General features: G+C 35.9%; 1 protein-coding gene across 1 annotated transcript in view; it reads right to left on the bottom strand.

The window, feature by feature from the left end:
* VWA8 (von Willebrand factor A domain containing 8) overlaps window positions 1-18,343 on the bottom strand; it is a 183,655-nt gene that overhangs the window by 83,463 nt on the left and 81,849 nt on the right. Inside the window, exons 21-23 of the mRNA XM_066313338.1 lie at window positions 13,575-13,651; window positions 902-977; window positions 84-219 (exon numbers count right to left, since the gene is read on the bottom strand). Coding sequence (XP_066169435.1) covers window positions 84-219; window positions 902-977; window positions 13,575-13,651 — 289 coding nt within the window. The remainder of the gene's footprint in view (window positions 1-83; window positions 220-901; window positions 978-13,574; window positions 13,652-18,343) is intronic.

Raw genomic sequence — 18,343 nt, 5'->3', positions numbered from 1 at the left:
TGCTACGGAGCAGTGTAATAGCTGAAACCCAGCAACATGTTACATTTTACTGTAATCAATGAAAACTCTTTCACTCTACTTACTGGCAACAATTCGCCTTCCATCTGACAAAACCATTTCCCCACTTTCCACTAAAGTTTTTAAGATACAGGTAACATTTGTTGGTGCTTTGTCTGCCTCATCAATTACCAAAATATGTCCAAACTTCACTGCTTTTACCTAGAAGAGAAAGGAATCATAACATCACTACCAGCCAAAATCCTACAAGGAGCTGCGTTACTGATTTCTTAGCGAGCAGCAGTGACACCTCAGTGGCACTGAGACAAGAAAGGGACTCAAACCAGGGCTAAGCTGTGACCAAACCACAACAGAAGGAAGAGGAGGCAGGTGAGACAAGAAAGTTGGGTGTTTCCATTTCTCCTGGATAGGGATGGAACGAGGTGTGCTAGGGAGGGGAGTGAGGAGCCCAACTGTGAATGACTTGGAGGGCAGAGAGAGAAGTGAAAAGCCAGTTTGCATCTAGACTGTCAGCATGTAGCTGACAATCTACAGAAAGAACTGAAGAATGGCTGCAACAGCTATCTGGAGCCCAACTTAGCCTGTAGGTGTGAGGCTCCACAAACGAGAAGGAAACAAATACCACTCTACCAGTTAGAATGTGTCAGGTTAATAATAAATTATTTTCCATATTCATTTTGTATCCAGGAACTCCCAAGATTATCACATTTGCCAAATGTGAATAATGTGACCAAATAAAATGTGCAAATGTGACAAATGTGACTAAATAAATATTAATAAAATATTTGTTACTATGCTCACTCACTGTGCCATGAAAAATCAAACCACCAACATTATAAATCAAAAACATTTCCAAATATAAAATCCAAATCCTACTACTGACCAGTGGTGAATCTTCATATATAATAAGACCATCCTTTACAGAAGGTTGTAGGGTAAGGCTTTGTACAGTGGTATCCCTGAAATGTGGAAAAGCAGACGGTATTAATTAAAAATACACAGGAATTTTAGTTACAATAAAATGCAAAATGAATAAATGAAAAACTGAATAGTCTTTTTTTCCTAAGAGGAAAAAGTATCTTTTTTTAGTATATTTGAATAACTGGGAACAACAATGTGCCAGCTTAGTGGTCAAAAGTGAGTATCTCTGCCTATGCCAGGACTTTCACAGTAGCTCTCTATTTCTCATAAGCCCTGAAAACAAAACAACTGAGAAGAGAATCAGTTTGGTTTTTTTAATGGAGGCACATTATTGATGTTACTATTTCTAGCTAAGTATGCTGAAACTGTCATTTATGTGACAAACAGGAATTGTTACTGGTTTAGTTGTTCTTCTCCATGTATCATCATGCAAAAACCCTATAAATAAACAAATCCAACAACCAATCATGTGGAATTCTTATAGTCAATTATTTTTAGTTCTACCTAAGCTCTACTGGCTTGCTACATTTAATATCATGAACAGTATAAGCTCTTAGACAGGACAGAGGCTTTTTCCTTTTGAAATCTTATTTGTGTTTGAATTGCTCAATTACCTTTCTTTCAAATTTAAAATAGTGATAATTAAAATTTGTAATGATTTCCTTCATCTTCACTATTTTAATCCATTTTAACCACCACAAAATGTACAGATAGATAGAAACCACTTGCAATTCAGAAAGATGAAGCAACAGATATCACCACAACAGATTCACCTACATAAATTATGTCCATAACCTAGGGAAAGCCCCACCTGACTGTATGAAATACTTGCCCAGATCTTTGTCAAGATCTCCATAATCAACCCCATTTACTTTGGGGTTCAGAGGGACCAAAGAGCTAGAGAATAATCCAGAGGTGGGTCATGACAGAAGGTCCCATGACTCAAATGCTTTCATGGGCAACAAGAAATTCAGTCTTAGGGCAAGTTGGTTTCGCCATCCCTTTCCTCCTGTATTTAAAAATTCAGATTAGTCTGTGTCAAAAGAATGATGGGCTGATCACCAAACAAAACCCATTAGGAGAACCTCTCTTAATGCTGCTGCAGATCCACATACTGGTCCATACTTGGTAAGGCTTGTAACCTTTGCACTGTATGTAACACTTGGTGCAACAAAATTCTCTTCTTACCTTTCACAGCCCTAATGTGTAACAAAACTGTTTGCTTAAGTCTAGCTGACTCACTCTTCCAAATATCCACTTAGTTCTATCTTTAATTTTGCAACACCTTGTAAAAACCAACAATTCTGATAAGCTCCATGGGTAGAGGAAATCAAACAGTACTGTTTGCACCACACTATTAAGTGGCCAGCTTCCAATTACAGTTCTAAACTGAGAGCGTAACTTGCACATTTCCTTTATTTGAAACTGCTGTCAGCAGGATTTCTGTCCCTAATAACTAATAATTCCTTGTTTAGCTTTAAGCCCGCAATTGATTTAAGCCCATGGTTCCCATGCACAGGAATAAAGCCAAGGGCAGACAGACTTCTCATGTTTAGCTACTTGAGCTGAACGTCAATCCAGAAGGGGAAAGGTTACAAAGATTGGACCATCTTCACTTCATTTAACCCTGTCATGTAGTCACATTTAACCCTGCCCCAAATAGTTATATTAACATTGTATTCATTTGCAACATACAATTTTTAAAATCACTAAAAAAAGCAACAGCACTACTTTATTATCCTGGAAATCCTACCATGGGCACAAAAACAAAGCTTCTACTGTCATCTTGTGTGTCTAACCAATTTATACACCGGGCAGAGAAATCAATAACGGATCCAAAAATAACAACAAACCAATGGTATTTGTTTCTTGAATGCGCATTATTTAGAGACAAAATTCTTAGATTGTATGTATCAGCCTACCTTCACTATCAGTTAACATTTCTGGTTCAAGCCCATTCAGTTGCAGATGAATTTTAAAATGTGTAAACCAAACACTAGAGTATATGAAAGTCATGTAAACCAAACACTAGAGTATATGAAGGTCACAGTCACAGGTACTAATTAGTCATAAATAACTCCAGGAAAAATCTTCCTAGGAATTAATACAAGGTAAAAAGAGGAAGAATTTGTCAATTTTGAACTGTAATCTCTTTAAAGTAATAGAAAGGTAAGAAAATGAGAGGACCCAAGGAGAGCATAGGCCAAGAATAATGTAAAGGAAGATGCATTACAGGCTGCTTTACAGATCATAATTTGCACTTAAGAGATAATGCATGGAAAATAAAAAAGTGAACAGACCACATCAGGAAATTAAGATCTCTAGTGATGCTGTGGACGGTCACAGGTGATGACACAAGAAAAGACAAATGCTGTTTAACTGCAACATGAAACAATATTTTACTTTTGCTGATGAAGTTAATCCTCTGGTTCTGCAGAGATTATTTACAACCCCTTAATATGGAATATTAAGTTGTGCTTAGTATTCCATAATAATCACCAGCCCACACAAATCCTTAGGATGATCTCATTCTTCAGAGAAGACAGAATTGCCATATTTTTGGTGAAAATAAACACTACAAGAGTTTACTGTTTGTTTAAATGTAATTACAAAAGAGGCATAATCAGAAAAAATACAGAAGGTATCAAACTAAAATAAATATACTGAATCTATCTTCTAATTTTTTTCCTATTTTATCTTTCTTCTGCTTTGTTGATAGTCGGCCTTAATATTTAAGGAAATGTATTGGGAGATTTGCAATGTATTACAGAAGTTAAATGTAAGTCAAATATGAATTCTATTGGCTTGATAACTTCAGTGTGCAAAACTCCTGTATTTGCTTAGGCTATACATTCAGACATGTATACAAGAATGATTTTACAAGGGTGATCACAGATTCATGTTATTTCACTTTCAGAATCATATGCTATACACTTATATATCATTAATTTCTTTCCTTCAGAAACCTACCATGACCCAAACACAGTAAAGAACAGCTAAAAACAAACTGTTTCCTTAGGGTCTTTTCTTAAATTTCCACTTTGTAATGAATTATGTAAATGTAAAGGCACTGAAATACAGAAAGATAAGAACACACTAGGTCAGAAATATTTTTTAACAACATGGCAAGCAGCATTTCCTAAGTGTAAAATATGTCTGGCACTCAAAATTCCCACAGGAAAGGAACTAAAAACTCCAATTCACTTTCACTTAGAAATAGCAATACCTTAATATTAACTAACAGATACATGAATACCAAAACCTTCTAATTTCATCACATTTAGCACCCAAGACGAAAATAGGTCTGACACAAATAAGTAAGACTGTAGGAATGTAGAATTGAGTGAGAAGAACTGTCTGCCATACTGTCATCTTACTCAACTGAACCGAATTTGTCTTCACCTGATCGCATAAGAAAAATACGAAAAACTCAAAACTCACTAATGTCCTTCTTAAGAATGTACTTTTATCAAGGAAGTCATTCTCCAAAGTGTTCCATTTAAAAAGGAGGGAGGGGAAAGTAAGAAAAAAAAAAGTAAAAAAATTTCCTACTGAAATACAGCAACTTCTCTGACAGGACCACTCAATTCATAGTAGGACTTCTGAGAATTCTTCTCATGTTTTTATTGGCTCATATTTTACTTATTTTTTGCTACTGCTGCCTTATTTACTCTAAAGGCAGCTATTTCTGAGGTCTGCAGACTGACTCAAGCATATTACTGTGACAGTTTCTATTTCACTGATAGCAATGCCATTCTTCTGGAGAGCTATGAACTGTGTCAGGAGAAATTTCCATCAACCTCAGTTAGATGTTATCCTCTAGTTTAACAAAAGGTGTTCCAACGCTTTCATTTAAGATTTGAGTCCCCAGGAAGGCTGATGCACAAATACAGGACACAGTGTCAGAGCCCCAGCAAACATCACAAACACTCACATTGCCGGGAATTACTTAATCTTGACAAGTACTGAAGAATACAGTCCTGCCCTCTGTATGTACTTTCACTGAGGCTAAAAGGGTAAGAGATTATTTGTGCAAGGCAACCTTGTGTTTTAGGGGTCTCTGCTCATGGTAACAAGGTTACATAAACCAAGCTCAGGTTTGGCTGCCTTCTGATTCACCACAGAAAACCTTATGGTAGTTGAAAGGAAAAAATCAGAGATGCAGAATGTATGCTCTAGAAATTCTTCTGCATTTCTATGACAGCTATTATCTAAATACCTATGTATGTAGATAAGTATTTCTTCTCAATTACATGTCAATCAGACATGAATATACCCATCTGTTGTGACCTAGTTTTAAAGAGTACTTGAAAAATAATTAGTCCAAAGGCCATTTGAAGCTGTTAATTGGTCAGTTAATCCACTCATGGATTATCCTGATGAAGAGCAAGCAATCCCAACACAAAGAATCAATCTGCATGATTTCGACATTTACAAATTAATTTATTTAGCCAACCCATCACAGAGCCATTGCATTGCATGATCTGACTGCTATGTTTAGGGAATTCTGAAATATCTGAAAAGCCATCCAGATGTCTCATTGCTCTGTTAAAAACGACCTCATAAAGGCCTTTTGACTTATTTGTATGCACTGATAATTAAATCTACCTTTTTTATTTCCTTGCTAGGCTGTTACATCTACTCAGCAGGACATAAGTTTGTTTAAAACACAAGAAATTATTTTGACTATAAAGGTACTCATTACTCAGTATGACTGCAGGTGGCAGAAAAAAGGTCAAAGGGAATTATGTTTAATTCATACTATATGCTTAAATCTGAAGTTACACAATTACTTGTATGTGATCCATCTGCCAAAACAAGATGCAAAATTCACTCACCCTAATTGTAAAATCCATAAATGGAGAAACATGACACCCTGCAGCTTCCCTTACTGTTTGTAAGAATACATTTAATTGAGTAAACAGTGAGAAACCTTTATTTCAGCTTTAGAGGTAAATGAAACAACAGGGTCCTCTAACCTGAGCTATTTCTCCGTAACAGCCATGCAGCAGGATATTAAAACTGAATTCAATTTCTAGAAAAAAGACAAATGAACTAGCTTTCTAACACCTGAAATCTGACAATAACAGAGCTAGTCAGCCAGTTTATGAAAAACTAACACTGGAAACAGGGACCATTGGCTAGCATGAAATCTTGGAAGCTTTCAATTGTAACCCTGTATTGGCTGAAAATGTATTTAAGAAAACAAGTAAAAAAAAAGTAAAAACACATGAAGACACCTATTATATAGTTAATGCACTCAGTGCTTCACAACATAAATCTTCATAACAAGAATCTGTCATCTCATTATTTATTTCAAAATATGAGCTACATAAAGAATAAAAGACACTCTATAAAGTACAATATTAAAAGAAAATAATCTAAACATTCAGACTCCTGAGGAAAAATTACCTAGACTTTTGTTTTGTGGCTGCCAACAAACAAAACCACAACACAACACTCCCACCTCCCGCCTTTGCTGTGTTCAACTGAAATCAACCAGTGCAGCTACAGAACACTTCCTTCAAGAGCCCACTACGGAGACAGCTTTTCTGTACTGTTCATTTTTAAAAACAGACCTGCAGAGCTACATCAGCATTTAAATTATTATCAGCAATTAAATTATTTAATTTATATTAATAAATTATTCTTTCAAGAGACGATCATAAAATGTAATTCTGAGAGCAGGTCCACTAATATCCACCCGTGTCTTGGGCAAAGGACGCTGTTTCTTCTGAAACAACTTTTTAAATTAGAATATAAAAAATCTGAAGTCAATAAAGCTGAAAGGGTAGTTTTAAATTATCTCTATAGGGGAAAGAGATAATTAGATTTTATACTGATTACATGGGCTGAAAAAGAGGGAAAGAAAATTGAGATCTAAAGATTAATGCACAGTTTGTAGTAAGTATTGCTTCTAGGGACATCATAAGCTCATTTTCCTACTCTAAACTCCTCATTGATTTGATTGTTAAAGATCACAGCAAAATTACATTTGTTTTGAAAAGGATAACATGCAAACTCAGGTAAGTTCTGGAAAAAAGATCATCAGATTACTGTAATTTATTAGGGAACTAGAAAAGGCACAATGCAAAATGGAGCAGATTTTTAAAATAAACGCTGTATCACACTTTCCAATCATCATTCACTAGAATAAATACAGTAACTCTGACAGGAAGATGTGATATCAAATCTACATGTGATAAGCAATTCTTTGAAAGGAAACTTATTGGGACACATAGAACAAGGTAGTGTCCTATCTTAAAAGAGAATAGTAAGGTCATCAGATACAAAACATAATTTCAATAGCAGTTAGCATTCCATTTGCAGTGTCAAACATCACATTTACAATGAAGAGAAATTGCAGTAGTGTATACGTAAATGCTTAGAAAAGTAAGTTATCTCAACTTATAAGAAAAAAGATATCACATGGAGAACTAAGACTTAACACAGCTAATTTAGGGGTAAAACCTGTTTATCAAAAGCTAAAGAAGAAAACTTCCTACATTCTCTATTTTCATGAAAAAGCAACACATTATATTTACAAGCTGTTCTAACATTTTTGACTTCATAGAGAACAACTCTTATACACTAAAAAACATTCCCTCTTTTTGTCATATCACTCTATGAAGATTCATATTATCTTTTTAACAATAAACTCATTTCCTAGAAGATTATTTTTTTGATACACAGAAGGAGAACAATGGAACAGAACTAATCATTTCACATATTCTGCAGAATCACTGAGCTTTTGAGCAGCAGAAAATCCATTCATAGCCATCAATAAATTATTGAAGTAGATTACACTGCAGTCTACATATCAAAAGTTTCTATTTCTGTAAGTGATGATGGTGTTCTTATGCAGATCTATACACTGAAAACATCAGAGTTGAAGCTGACTAGCTTTACATATCATTACTTCAGTGGCCACATGTGTAGTAGCTCAGAGCAGGGATCCAGTTCTCCCACTAGTTTAGAGTAACCAAGTTCCCATCACAACAGAAAAGGATCAATACTCTTTATTCCTGATCACTTTCAATTGTATAGAGGAATGTCTGTGACAGACAGTCTGCAGAGGAGATTGTGGGCTCCAAATTTTGCATTTGCTACAGCTAATCTGTTGCTGACACAGCATGAAGCCGGAAACATATCCGAGAAACTTCTGCTTAACAATCACTCATTATTTACATGCATATCATAACAATAAATAAATAAATGATCTAGAAGTTATTGAATTTAATCTCATCAAAATATTGTGTTCTGAAAACAATGTTGAGTTTGAAGCTGTTTCTTAATTCTCACAGCTTTAACTACTGTTCCTACTAACACATTTGAGCATCAGCTAAAGACAGTGCAAATGATCCACTCCTATGCAACAACCATCACTGGATTATATAATTTTATGAAACTCATTTTAACTTTTTTTTTTAAGACTACAACATTACTACAGCACACCAAGAATGAGACCTAGCTGGGGTCATGCAGCTGCTACCTTGCAGAAATTGCTAAATCACAGAATCAGAGTGGTTGAGGCTGGAAGATGTCTCTGCAGCTCATTTAGTCCAACCCCCTGCTAAAGAGGGCCACATAGAGTCAAGGAACTCAAGACAGTGTCTAGCATCCAGATTTTGAATATCTCAAAAAAATCAAGGCCCACAATGTACACCAAACTTGAAAGAAAAGATTTTGACATAGAAAAATGAACTTCATGCCTTCCTGAACCTAACAAACATGCTTCTTAGAACACAAATGTTCTGCAATTAATTTTTTGTAAAGGCATTATCAAGATGTAGAGGTTTTTGTTTGCTATCAGAGCAATTAGGAGCACAATTCATGATGGTAGATGATAATTTCAGAGATTTCATGTTACCAGTAACGCTTTTTGGCTATATGACTTAAAGCAAATCCAACAACAGCAGAACAGAGATGACAGCTCTCACAGGTCTTGAGGTGACACTGTGTTCTCTCCAATATTTTTCCGGTTATTTTTACTTGCCTAAATCAGTATATCAGAATAAACTACACCTAAATATTTCTTCTATTTTTTATGCTTTTGCATTAAGTGTAGCAGTGTATTTTGATTATTAGATAACAACTAATATATTAATATATAATGCATATATATTAATCCACATGACTACTGTCCTGGGTTGTAGTTTAGGATGTATTCTATCACCATCTTCAGTTAATGGCCCATCAATGCCTTTTGCATGACTCAGAGATAACTCTGGGAGTTATCCCTCTCTTTAATGGGCCATTAAGGCTCTCTTCCATGACTCATCATCCCATTGTGAGATGCTCCGCCCATGGGGAAGAGCCAAGCATTCTCACCTGGATATAAGCTGGGATTTGGGACAGTAGAAGCAGCCCTCACCCACTGGATTCCCAGAGGACCGGAGCTACCAGGCCTTTCTACAAGATTTCTGTTTCAGGAAGACCACCTCGTCTGGACTGTTTCCATCACCCTGATCAGGTTGTATTCTGACTCTGTCAGTGGTTTTTCTTTTTGTATTTATTTTATTTTATTTTATTCTATTTTATTTTATTTTCCTTTTCTTCTCATTAAATTTTATTTCTGACTTAGAGCCTCTTACTTGGTTTGTTTTCAAAACCACAACACCTACACATTCAGCACCTCATTTGTACCACCAGAAACTACCATAAAAATTGTGTCACTAGAGTTTACATCTTCCTAATCAGAACCTAGGCTTTTAGGAAACTTTCCATCAGAAGTCTCTTCACAATCGCTAAAATCCCCACAAAACAAAAAAACTCACAAACAAAACCAAAAAGTCCTTCCAAAATCCCCAAACCTGGAACAATAAATCACGCTTGCACAGAAAACAAAAGAATAAACACTGTAGTTCTGTATATACAGTCTTCACAAAAATAGTAACTACAAGAAGGAGAAATCATGCTAATTCAAATATGAAAAGCAGTTTGAGAGCATCACTTAATTCCAAATAGATGCAAACTTAAATGTTTAAATGACAGATAAAGAACATCTTAGTCCAGAAACACCATTCTTTGTGTGAAATTAGTTAGTAATTTGATGATAAGAGAAGCAAAATTAATCTTCTTTTTCTTTGATCATATCAAAGGAGACAGCTATCTAAAGTTCATTATACTTTCTTCTGACGTTTTTATGTAGGAGAGTTGTGAGCTTACAGTTTTGTACTTATCTATTGCTCTCATCAGTGCTAAGCAGGATTTTACAGTCTTAACAGGGATGTATTCTTGCCTGAGTCTTCTCTAAAGTTTTACCTTTTTTTTTTTTCTTTCTGTGGAATCTTCTTGGTTTAGAGACTTTGTAATGCAAAGCAAGGTATTATCATGAGGGAACAAAAAAACCCCCAAGATATAATTAAACATAAATATACAATACAGAATAATAAAGCAAGACATCCTCATGAGGAGAAGCAGAGGAGCATGCACTGATCTCTTCTCTGTGGTGACCAGTGACAGGACCCCAGGGAATGGTCTGAAGCTGGGTCAGGGGAGGCTTAGTTTGGATATGAGAAAAAGGTTCTTCATCCAGAGGGTGGTTGGGCACGGGAACAGACACCCCAGAGAAGAGTGTCTGAGTTCAAGAAGCAATTGGACAATGTTCTTGAGCACTCTTGGTCCTGTGCAAAGCCAGCAGCTAGACTTTGACGACCCTAGTGGTTCCCTTCCAACTCAGCATACTCTATGATTCTATGATTATCCGTTTCTATGAAAATTACTCCCCTTATTTAATAAAATTCCAATTTAGTCTACCAAATTTCAGATTTTTGCATAGAACCACTGGAAAATTCTTTCCATATCATTCACAGGAGAGATAGCAAAAGTAGTAACAAAGATTCATAAAATAATGAGACTCTCTAGAGTTCACTACTTTAGGCACAACACAAATATTTGTCTCTGTTACATTAGCTTCGAGAACATCAAATTTTCTCACAGACAGTTTCTTAGTTATTGGCTGTAAAACCAGTACATGTTTAATTTCTATAAAGAACTCTTAAAAGTTCTTTAATATTAGACAAGTTAAAACTGTAGTTTATTCTCTGAGATGTAGCTGGTATCCTGGGTGAATAAAATAGAGACAACCATACCAGGAGGATAAATAAGATTTGGGATTTCTCTGGTGAAACTTCCTCTTGTAGGAAAGGAGTGACAGGGAAATCCTGGCAGATGAAAGTTCTTCCTTAACAAGGAAAAGCAGCAAAATGCTTCCTAAGTGTAGTCCTAGAAGAGGCTGTGCTGAGCTTGTATCACATTACCTGTTTCCATAGCCCCACAATTAATGCAATGAGAGAATTGGTTAACTGCTGATCAGTTGCTAATATTAGGAAGTATGCACGAGAAAGCAGTCAACTTTTTGCATAATTCGTAAGCACATGGTTTTCTTAATTTCTGTCATTACTGAATCTAATTGCAGCTTCTTTCTACTAAGATTTTCTGCTCTACAGTACTAAAATGATTTATAAGACTTACAAATTTCAAGAATATAAAACTTCTCCATGGGATGCTGTATGAAAGGTTAAGACAAATGATTTATAACCTCCATAAACAATCAAAACCTTTAGGTAAGGCTGACACTTCCCACGTGAATCAGCTGCAGAGCAAGTAAACATGGACATCAGAGAGGAAGTTTAAGAAAAAACACACTCCTTTCCCTGTCTTGTATCTTCTCTCACACTCTTGAAGTACAAGACACAAAATGTGAGATTTTTAAAATTACTCCTGGTACTAGCTTATTGCCTCTAAGATAAATACTCTGTGCTTGTTATGCAGAGTTAGAACAGCAGAACTCCTTACACTCTTTCATCAAGACAGTAAAAAAACCCCAAACCAACAAAAAAACCCACCCTAACAAATTTGTCAAGATCTGTCAAGATCAGGTATATAAGCATCATTAAAAGCATTATACTTAGAAATACTTTCCTTGGCATGCTTAAAGGTACTTACAGTAGCTAACTAGGAAATCTGAAGAAACACCCAGGGCAATCAAAGATGAAGTTCACATTCTAGAATATTTTCTAATAAAGTACAACTGTGCCATGACTGAATCTCCCCCACAAAGTATGTAAAAGCTTACTAGGAAACTGGGTTTTTTGCACACTTGCTCTTACTCCATTTTGAATCCAGAAGAGTGCACTAACAATACTGTAATTCTTGTTTAAACACCCTGTGAAGCATAACCAAAATACTGTATAGACTGAGTTCTTCACATAGCATTTCAAAATGCTACCCTGGAAATAGAAATTTCTGATTTTTCTTTATTCATGAATTATTTTTGTAAAACTACATAGGACTGCTCATCATTTTCTGCTTAATTTTCTACTTCAACCTATTTCTAATCACCTGTAATCATAAGCAGTACTTATAGAGACTATACAACATTGTATTGGCAAGACAATAAACACACATTTTTCCTCCTAGTGATGTCTTAACTAGCACACTGTAATTTATACATTCTACAGCCACATGAAAACCAACATGGTGCTTACACAATGTTCTCCTGAGCTATATGAATTCATATTTAAAGCACAGCTCTGCTTCATCACATCTCACTGGAGAATACACAAAGGGACAGAAATACTGTAGTACTTTGTGACATAATCAGGATTTGCAAAAATTACAGTGTTCTTTATCCAGACAAAGTAGGTGGCTGTTCTAAGTAGGAAAGTTAGCATAAAGCTGAAAGTAGGAGGTCACAAAAGCAGTATTTCATATAGAAGTGATAGAAGTCTAGAATAGGTAGTATAAAGGAAAACAGCAGTAGAAAAGTAATGAGATAGAGCTATCAGGAATACAAGTACAAGACATTTTGAAGACAAAAATCTGGGTGAGAAAGCGAGAGGGAAAGTGTTACAAAGATTGTATTGTTAATGGGCAAAATACCAAAGATTGACATTTTTATTACTGCTATTTAAAAAGCAGTGATTATGGAAAGAGACAGGGTGATGAAGCTAGGAAGTTGAAGACAAAGAAATAAAGATTAGGAATGAAGCTGAAATGGGATTCAGTTCAATTGAAAATGAGTCTTCTAGACATATTTATTCTTTATTTCAATTTATTAGTTTCAGGTTCATATCATAAAAAGCAGGAAAATAATTTCCTATTATTTCAGCTTTTGAATTGTTTTCAGTTGGTTTATTGTCTTGAAGCCTGTTTTTTAGCTTATGATGTAATTTTCTAATCTAAACTTTTACGAGTGAGAAAGAAATACACACACTTAGCAGGAGTGCCAAAAGAAAAAAGCCAAAAAGGCTTTACTATGTAAACTGTTTCTTGTCTGATAAGTGATATATTAAAACACCTTTCCCCTCACACAACAGCTCATGTTTAGGGCAATCTTTTCAGAAATGACAGCAAAATATAACTTGTTTTTTGAACAAAGTTTAGCACCAGCACACTTTGACTTCTACTTCCTCGTGTATCAAATAAGGTGATAGCATCACATTCTTGTACCCACTCCTCAACCTGCCAGACAAATTCCTCTTGTCTGTGTGCCACTTACCATAATAGGGGATCTTTGTTCAAACAGTAAGAACACATTAAACTTCAGAAACATGAGTTTTAATAATGTGAGAAATTTGACAAAAAAAAAAAAAAAAAAAAAAAAGGATGGCAATCTAACACATTCTTACCTATGCAGCTGTAAATATTCTCTAGGTCTGTTTAAAAGGTGAAGGAATCTGTCAACAACCTTGTTTTTTCCAACACCCTGCAGTAAACAAATATAACATTAAGACATAATACAGATGCACATATTTAAGAGTTATAAAGACAGAAAAGATAACCTGCCAAAATAGTTAAAATACTCTCCATAATCCTTCATGGGTAAATACAACTTCAATCTATTTCAGAAAATTCTGAACACAAGTTGATTACGTACATTTTATTATATGTAGATATATTTTCACAAAATACTTACCTGTCTTACTAGAAATAACCAGAAACAGGATTGTGTCCCTAGAGTTATGTCACACATGCTGAGCATCCTTTAACTAAAACAAGTTTTTCCAGCTTTTTTATTTCACAAAGGTATTGTAATGTCAATGCTAGGAAGTTGTCTTGCACTTAACAGGCAAAGTTAATTCTTGGTGGTCATAGGAAACATCCTTTAAGTGTCACATGGAATTTGGGCACAGCTGTGATAATAGCTGCTGATCCCATTCCACTGGAGTTACAAAAAGAGACCCAGATGGAATCAGAATTCAGCCAGAGATAAAAGTGATCTATAACTCTATTGAAGGATGTCTGCATTAGGAAGCTGTGGAAAACGATGAGTTAATTAGGTGTTACCAACACCCTGGTGCGTCCTATAAAGCATTTTAGGAATCTAACCTGGTCCCAGGGAAAGAATTATGAAAGAGCAAACATCAGGTGGGCTGCTGCAGAACGTCCTCCACTTCATTCTCATCTTAAGAGAGATGAGTATGTACCAAACTGCAGTAACAAGATTCCCTTCAAAAGTACATTCTAGATCTGGTCTGAAATTCTAATGTAGATGCAGGCCAAGATGACAGCTCACATGCAGAAACTCTTATCCCTCCTGTAAGGAGATGGCTGCAGACTTTGAGGCTCAGAACGCCAGTGAGAGTACCACAGGTTGCAAAGAAAAAGAAAACAGTAGAAAGAAAAGCTCAATTATGGACCAATCAAAAGCTATTTGACAAGACACTATCCCTCTGCTGCAATTCTCACTCTGACTGCACAAATGTATCTAGTAGTCCACACCAGTGTAAAGAAGACAAATATAACCCAAAGAAAGATTAAAGAGATTAGATTAAACCAATTTGAGATTCACTAATCTGTTTCACTTGGCCTTGAAACAGAATAGGAGTCTTCAGAGCTGCAAGTTACGACATTTATGACTAAGTTCTAGCTGAGTGATGGTAACTGCCAGCTGCAGAACTGCAAACTGTTTAAGCTTCTTAAAATGGGACCACAGTCTCTCCTCTGACTACATTTGAAAGAATGGAGAATCACACACATATGTATAATGAAATCACAGAAGGAGAGTTCTCACCATGAGAGCAGAGGAAAAAATACTGCAGAGAAGACAAAAATAGAACTACCTACATTATACTGCAGACTTGACTCCCACACAGAGGAGCCAACCCCGTTGGTGCTCTGCCACACGTCTCCTCACAAATCTTTCATCTGATTCTTCAGAAGAATCTACAGCTTTATATAGGTGCAGCAAGAAGCTGCAAGACACTTAACACCTTTCACCAGTAGTTTCTGAAAACTGTCACCTGAAACAATTCTCCACTACTGTGAAAGGGGGTGAAATTCTGCTCACAGGTTCTTGCAGGAACTTACAGGATACACTCATTTGGGAGGAAATATGCAAGCTCAGAAATTTTATCAGTGACATTAAATGTAACCAGAAACAGGCTAAGAATCCCCTAGTGGTGCACACAGACAGTTTTCGTCACATATGTTTCCTACTACTTGCAGTCAGATCATAAATGCGTGAATAAACAGGAATATTTCTAATGTGAAGCACAAAACACCCATGCTGAAAGCAGCTTCCTTTCATAAGAGAGCTAAAGATGGCTGGGCAGATGTCTGCACACAGTTTCTGTACCAGTCCCAAGCAGATTGCATATCCCGTTCCAGCTGGACTCCAGCCAGTTGTGGCAAGTACAAAGATGATGAAACAGAGCAACATACTCAATCAATGTAAAACATACTTAATATTAAGCAACGTGGTTACTGTAATTAAAAAAAAAAAAAAAAGTGTTCATGTGCATTAACAGAAAGAGCATGTGGTTTTATATTTATGACAGATTCTTAGAATTATGCCTGAAAATTATATATTTTCACAACTACAAAAGAGTCCTGCTAGTGTTTTTGTTCTCCTATTCCAATAGAAAGAGGACCAAACAATTGGTTTTGCATATTTGTTGTTATCATCACCAAGTGTATAAAGAGGAGAGCACCTCACTTCTAAGAACCCTCAGAGAACACAAGCATGGTGGAGGGCAACTGCAGAGGAAAGGAAGGATCACAGCTCCCAAAGTAACCCAGTGAAGTCAATGGGAGCTGTGCCATGACCACATCTCACCCTTTCTTCATTTTAACCTGTGCATCTTGCCACACTCTCTGCATATCTCCTTCTATTTAAGTATGCTTCAATTTCAGAACATCATACATTTTTAAAAGGTGCTTGCAGTACATAAAAGCCAAAAAGCATTCCCACCAGGTTTTAGCTATTATAAACAAGCTAACATTGCCCAACTTCCAGACTGAACTGCTTCAGAGGGTACACTGTGTGCCTTCACAGAGGCTGTGGTGTACCACATAAAATCTTTGGCTGGCAACAGTAGTTGGAGCAAAGTTCACGTCAAAGCTTTTTGATTCCCTCCTTCTTCTACATTCCTACTTCATGACAAGTTACCATTCCTCCTGGCCTCAGCTACTCCACTGAGAAGTCACAATATAATAGAAAGGATATTCAGAAGGCTCTTTAGCACCATTAAGAAACTGCAAAAAACAAGAGTTTGGATGAGTTTGTTCCTTAAGTACTATGCATTAATGTAAGGCCAAAAAGAGCAGGTTTGTTCCAAATTCAGCAGACCTCCATGGGATAAAGAATATGTATAGCAGTCTTCCTCAGGTGAACAAGACACGGAAAATGCTAACACATTTCAGAAAAAAAAACCCAACCAAACCAACTCTAGTTACAGGCACTTAAGAAACAAGAAATTACAAAGCAGCCACACAGCTAGCAGTAAACTATTTAAACAGGAATAACCTGATCTACCTTCCACATGAACATACCAAAAGACTGAGCTGAACTTGGATTGGATTCAGAACATAATTTCATGTAATTTTACAATCACTGCAGCCCAAGGTAATGTTCAGAGGACAAGCCAGTTTGCCATTAACACTTGTGGTGTGCTATTTATAGACACACTATTGCAGTTACTTAATTTAACAGAAATATAAACATATGCTAATTAGAGAGAAAAGAACATCTGTGTTGGTGTTTCAGCTGAACAGAATAAAAATACTTCAGAAAGCAAATATTAGACAATTTTTACTCCATCAGACATATGGGACAACTGAAATAGAAAAAATGGGAAGTAAATATCTGCACTAATGAATAACAAACAAGAAATTATGCAATTAGAAGGCAAAATAATCCTTTAGTTAAAAATCCTTCTAACTGACACTGTAAACACTTGCTACACCAAGGATGAAATGGCTTAATTTCCTAGCAGAAGCTGTAGTTTCAAATATAAACAAGGTTGTTATAAGTCCCAGGAGGCATTTTGCAATTCAGGATGCAGACTTGACAGTAGTGGGACAAATTTATCCCCTGCACAGCCGAAATAAAGACAATAAAGTTATAGCCCAAAGGAACTGGACCCAAGTTGTTTTAAAAATTAACAGTCTGACTCTTACAAAAAAAACCACCAAAAAACAACAACAACAACAAAAAAACTCCACCCCAAAACCAAACCAAACAACTACTCAAAAACAAAAAAAAAAAAAAAACCAACCTCAAACCACACCAAAAACTCAAAAACTAAACCATGCTGCCTCCTTTTAATTTTCTTTTAAATGATTTGCAGGTCATACTAAAGCAGCTGAAAAGGTTGCCATGTTGTGCTCTTTACAGTACTGCCCTTCAGCTGAAACATTGCAATCACACCTTCTACATATCAGAGCATGTTTCATTACAAAATAATTAAACAAAATTTTAAACTGGTAAAAAAGCAGTTTATCACTTTTTCATCTTAAGATGTTTCATTTTATAATTAATATTAAAATTGCATTAATTAAAATGGCACCTTTCGTGGCCACGACTTGTGTGTTTCTGTCAACAAAGACATTTGCAATGCATATATTTTGGCAGAGGTTGCAATTTTTAGACCAGAGGACACATCTCTGGTTTTCTAAAACAAAGTACTATTACCAGCAAAGCAACTCACAGTACCTATGCAGAATTATTTCACACACTCCAGGTGCTGAGTAGCACTGTTTGGAATAAATGTGAATAATGAATTTTAATAACTGCAGAAGGGTGCCACCAGCAGACTCTAGACATTGCTACCGGAACACCACTGCAATATCATGGCTACCTTGCTTGAATATTAGCAACAAATTTAAATAGTTGTGCAAAAGCAGTAGTGATTTTAACTCTTGCCCCAGCTGCAATCTACATATTTATCAGTTACAAAACTAAGTGTTCTGTGGTTTATATCTCTTTTTTTTTTTTTTTGTTACAAGTCTATGATCTGGAGCACACAAAAATTATAGTGACAGCAAAAGAAGAAAATTTCACCATAAGAATAAACTTAATTCCCTGATTGGAGTCATGAATGGAATGCCTTTTTCTGACCTTACGTACAACCAGAGCTCTTCAACCCAGAGCCCTGCCAGGCTAAATACAATTATT

The sequence above is a fragment of the Sylvia atricapilla genome, chromosome 2 (assembly GCF_009819655.1).
Source record: "Sylvia atricapilla isolate bSylAtr1 chromosome 2, bSylAtr1.pri, whole genome shotgun sequence".
Taxonomy (NCBI): Eukaryota; Metazoa; Chordata; class Aves; order Passeriformes; family Sylviidae; genus Sylvia; species Sylvia atricapilla.
Note: the sequence above shows the minus strand (reverse complement) of the source record. Positions and strands in the feature narration are given on the sequence as shown.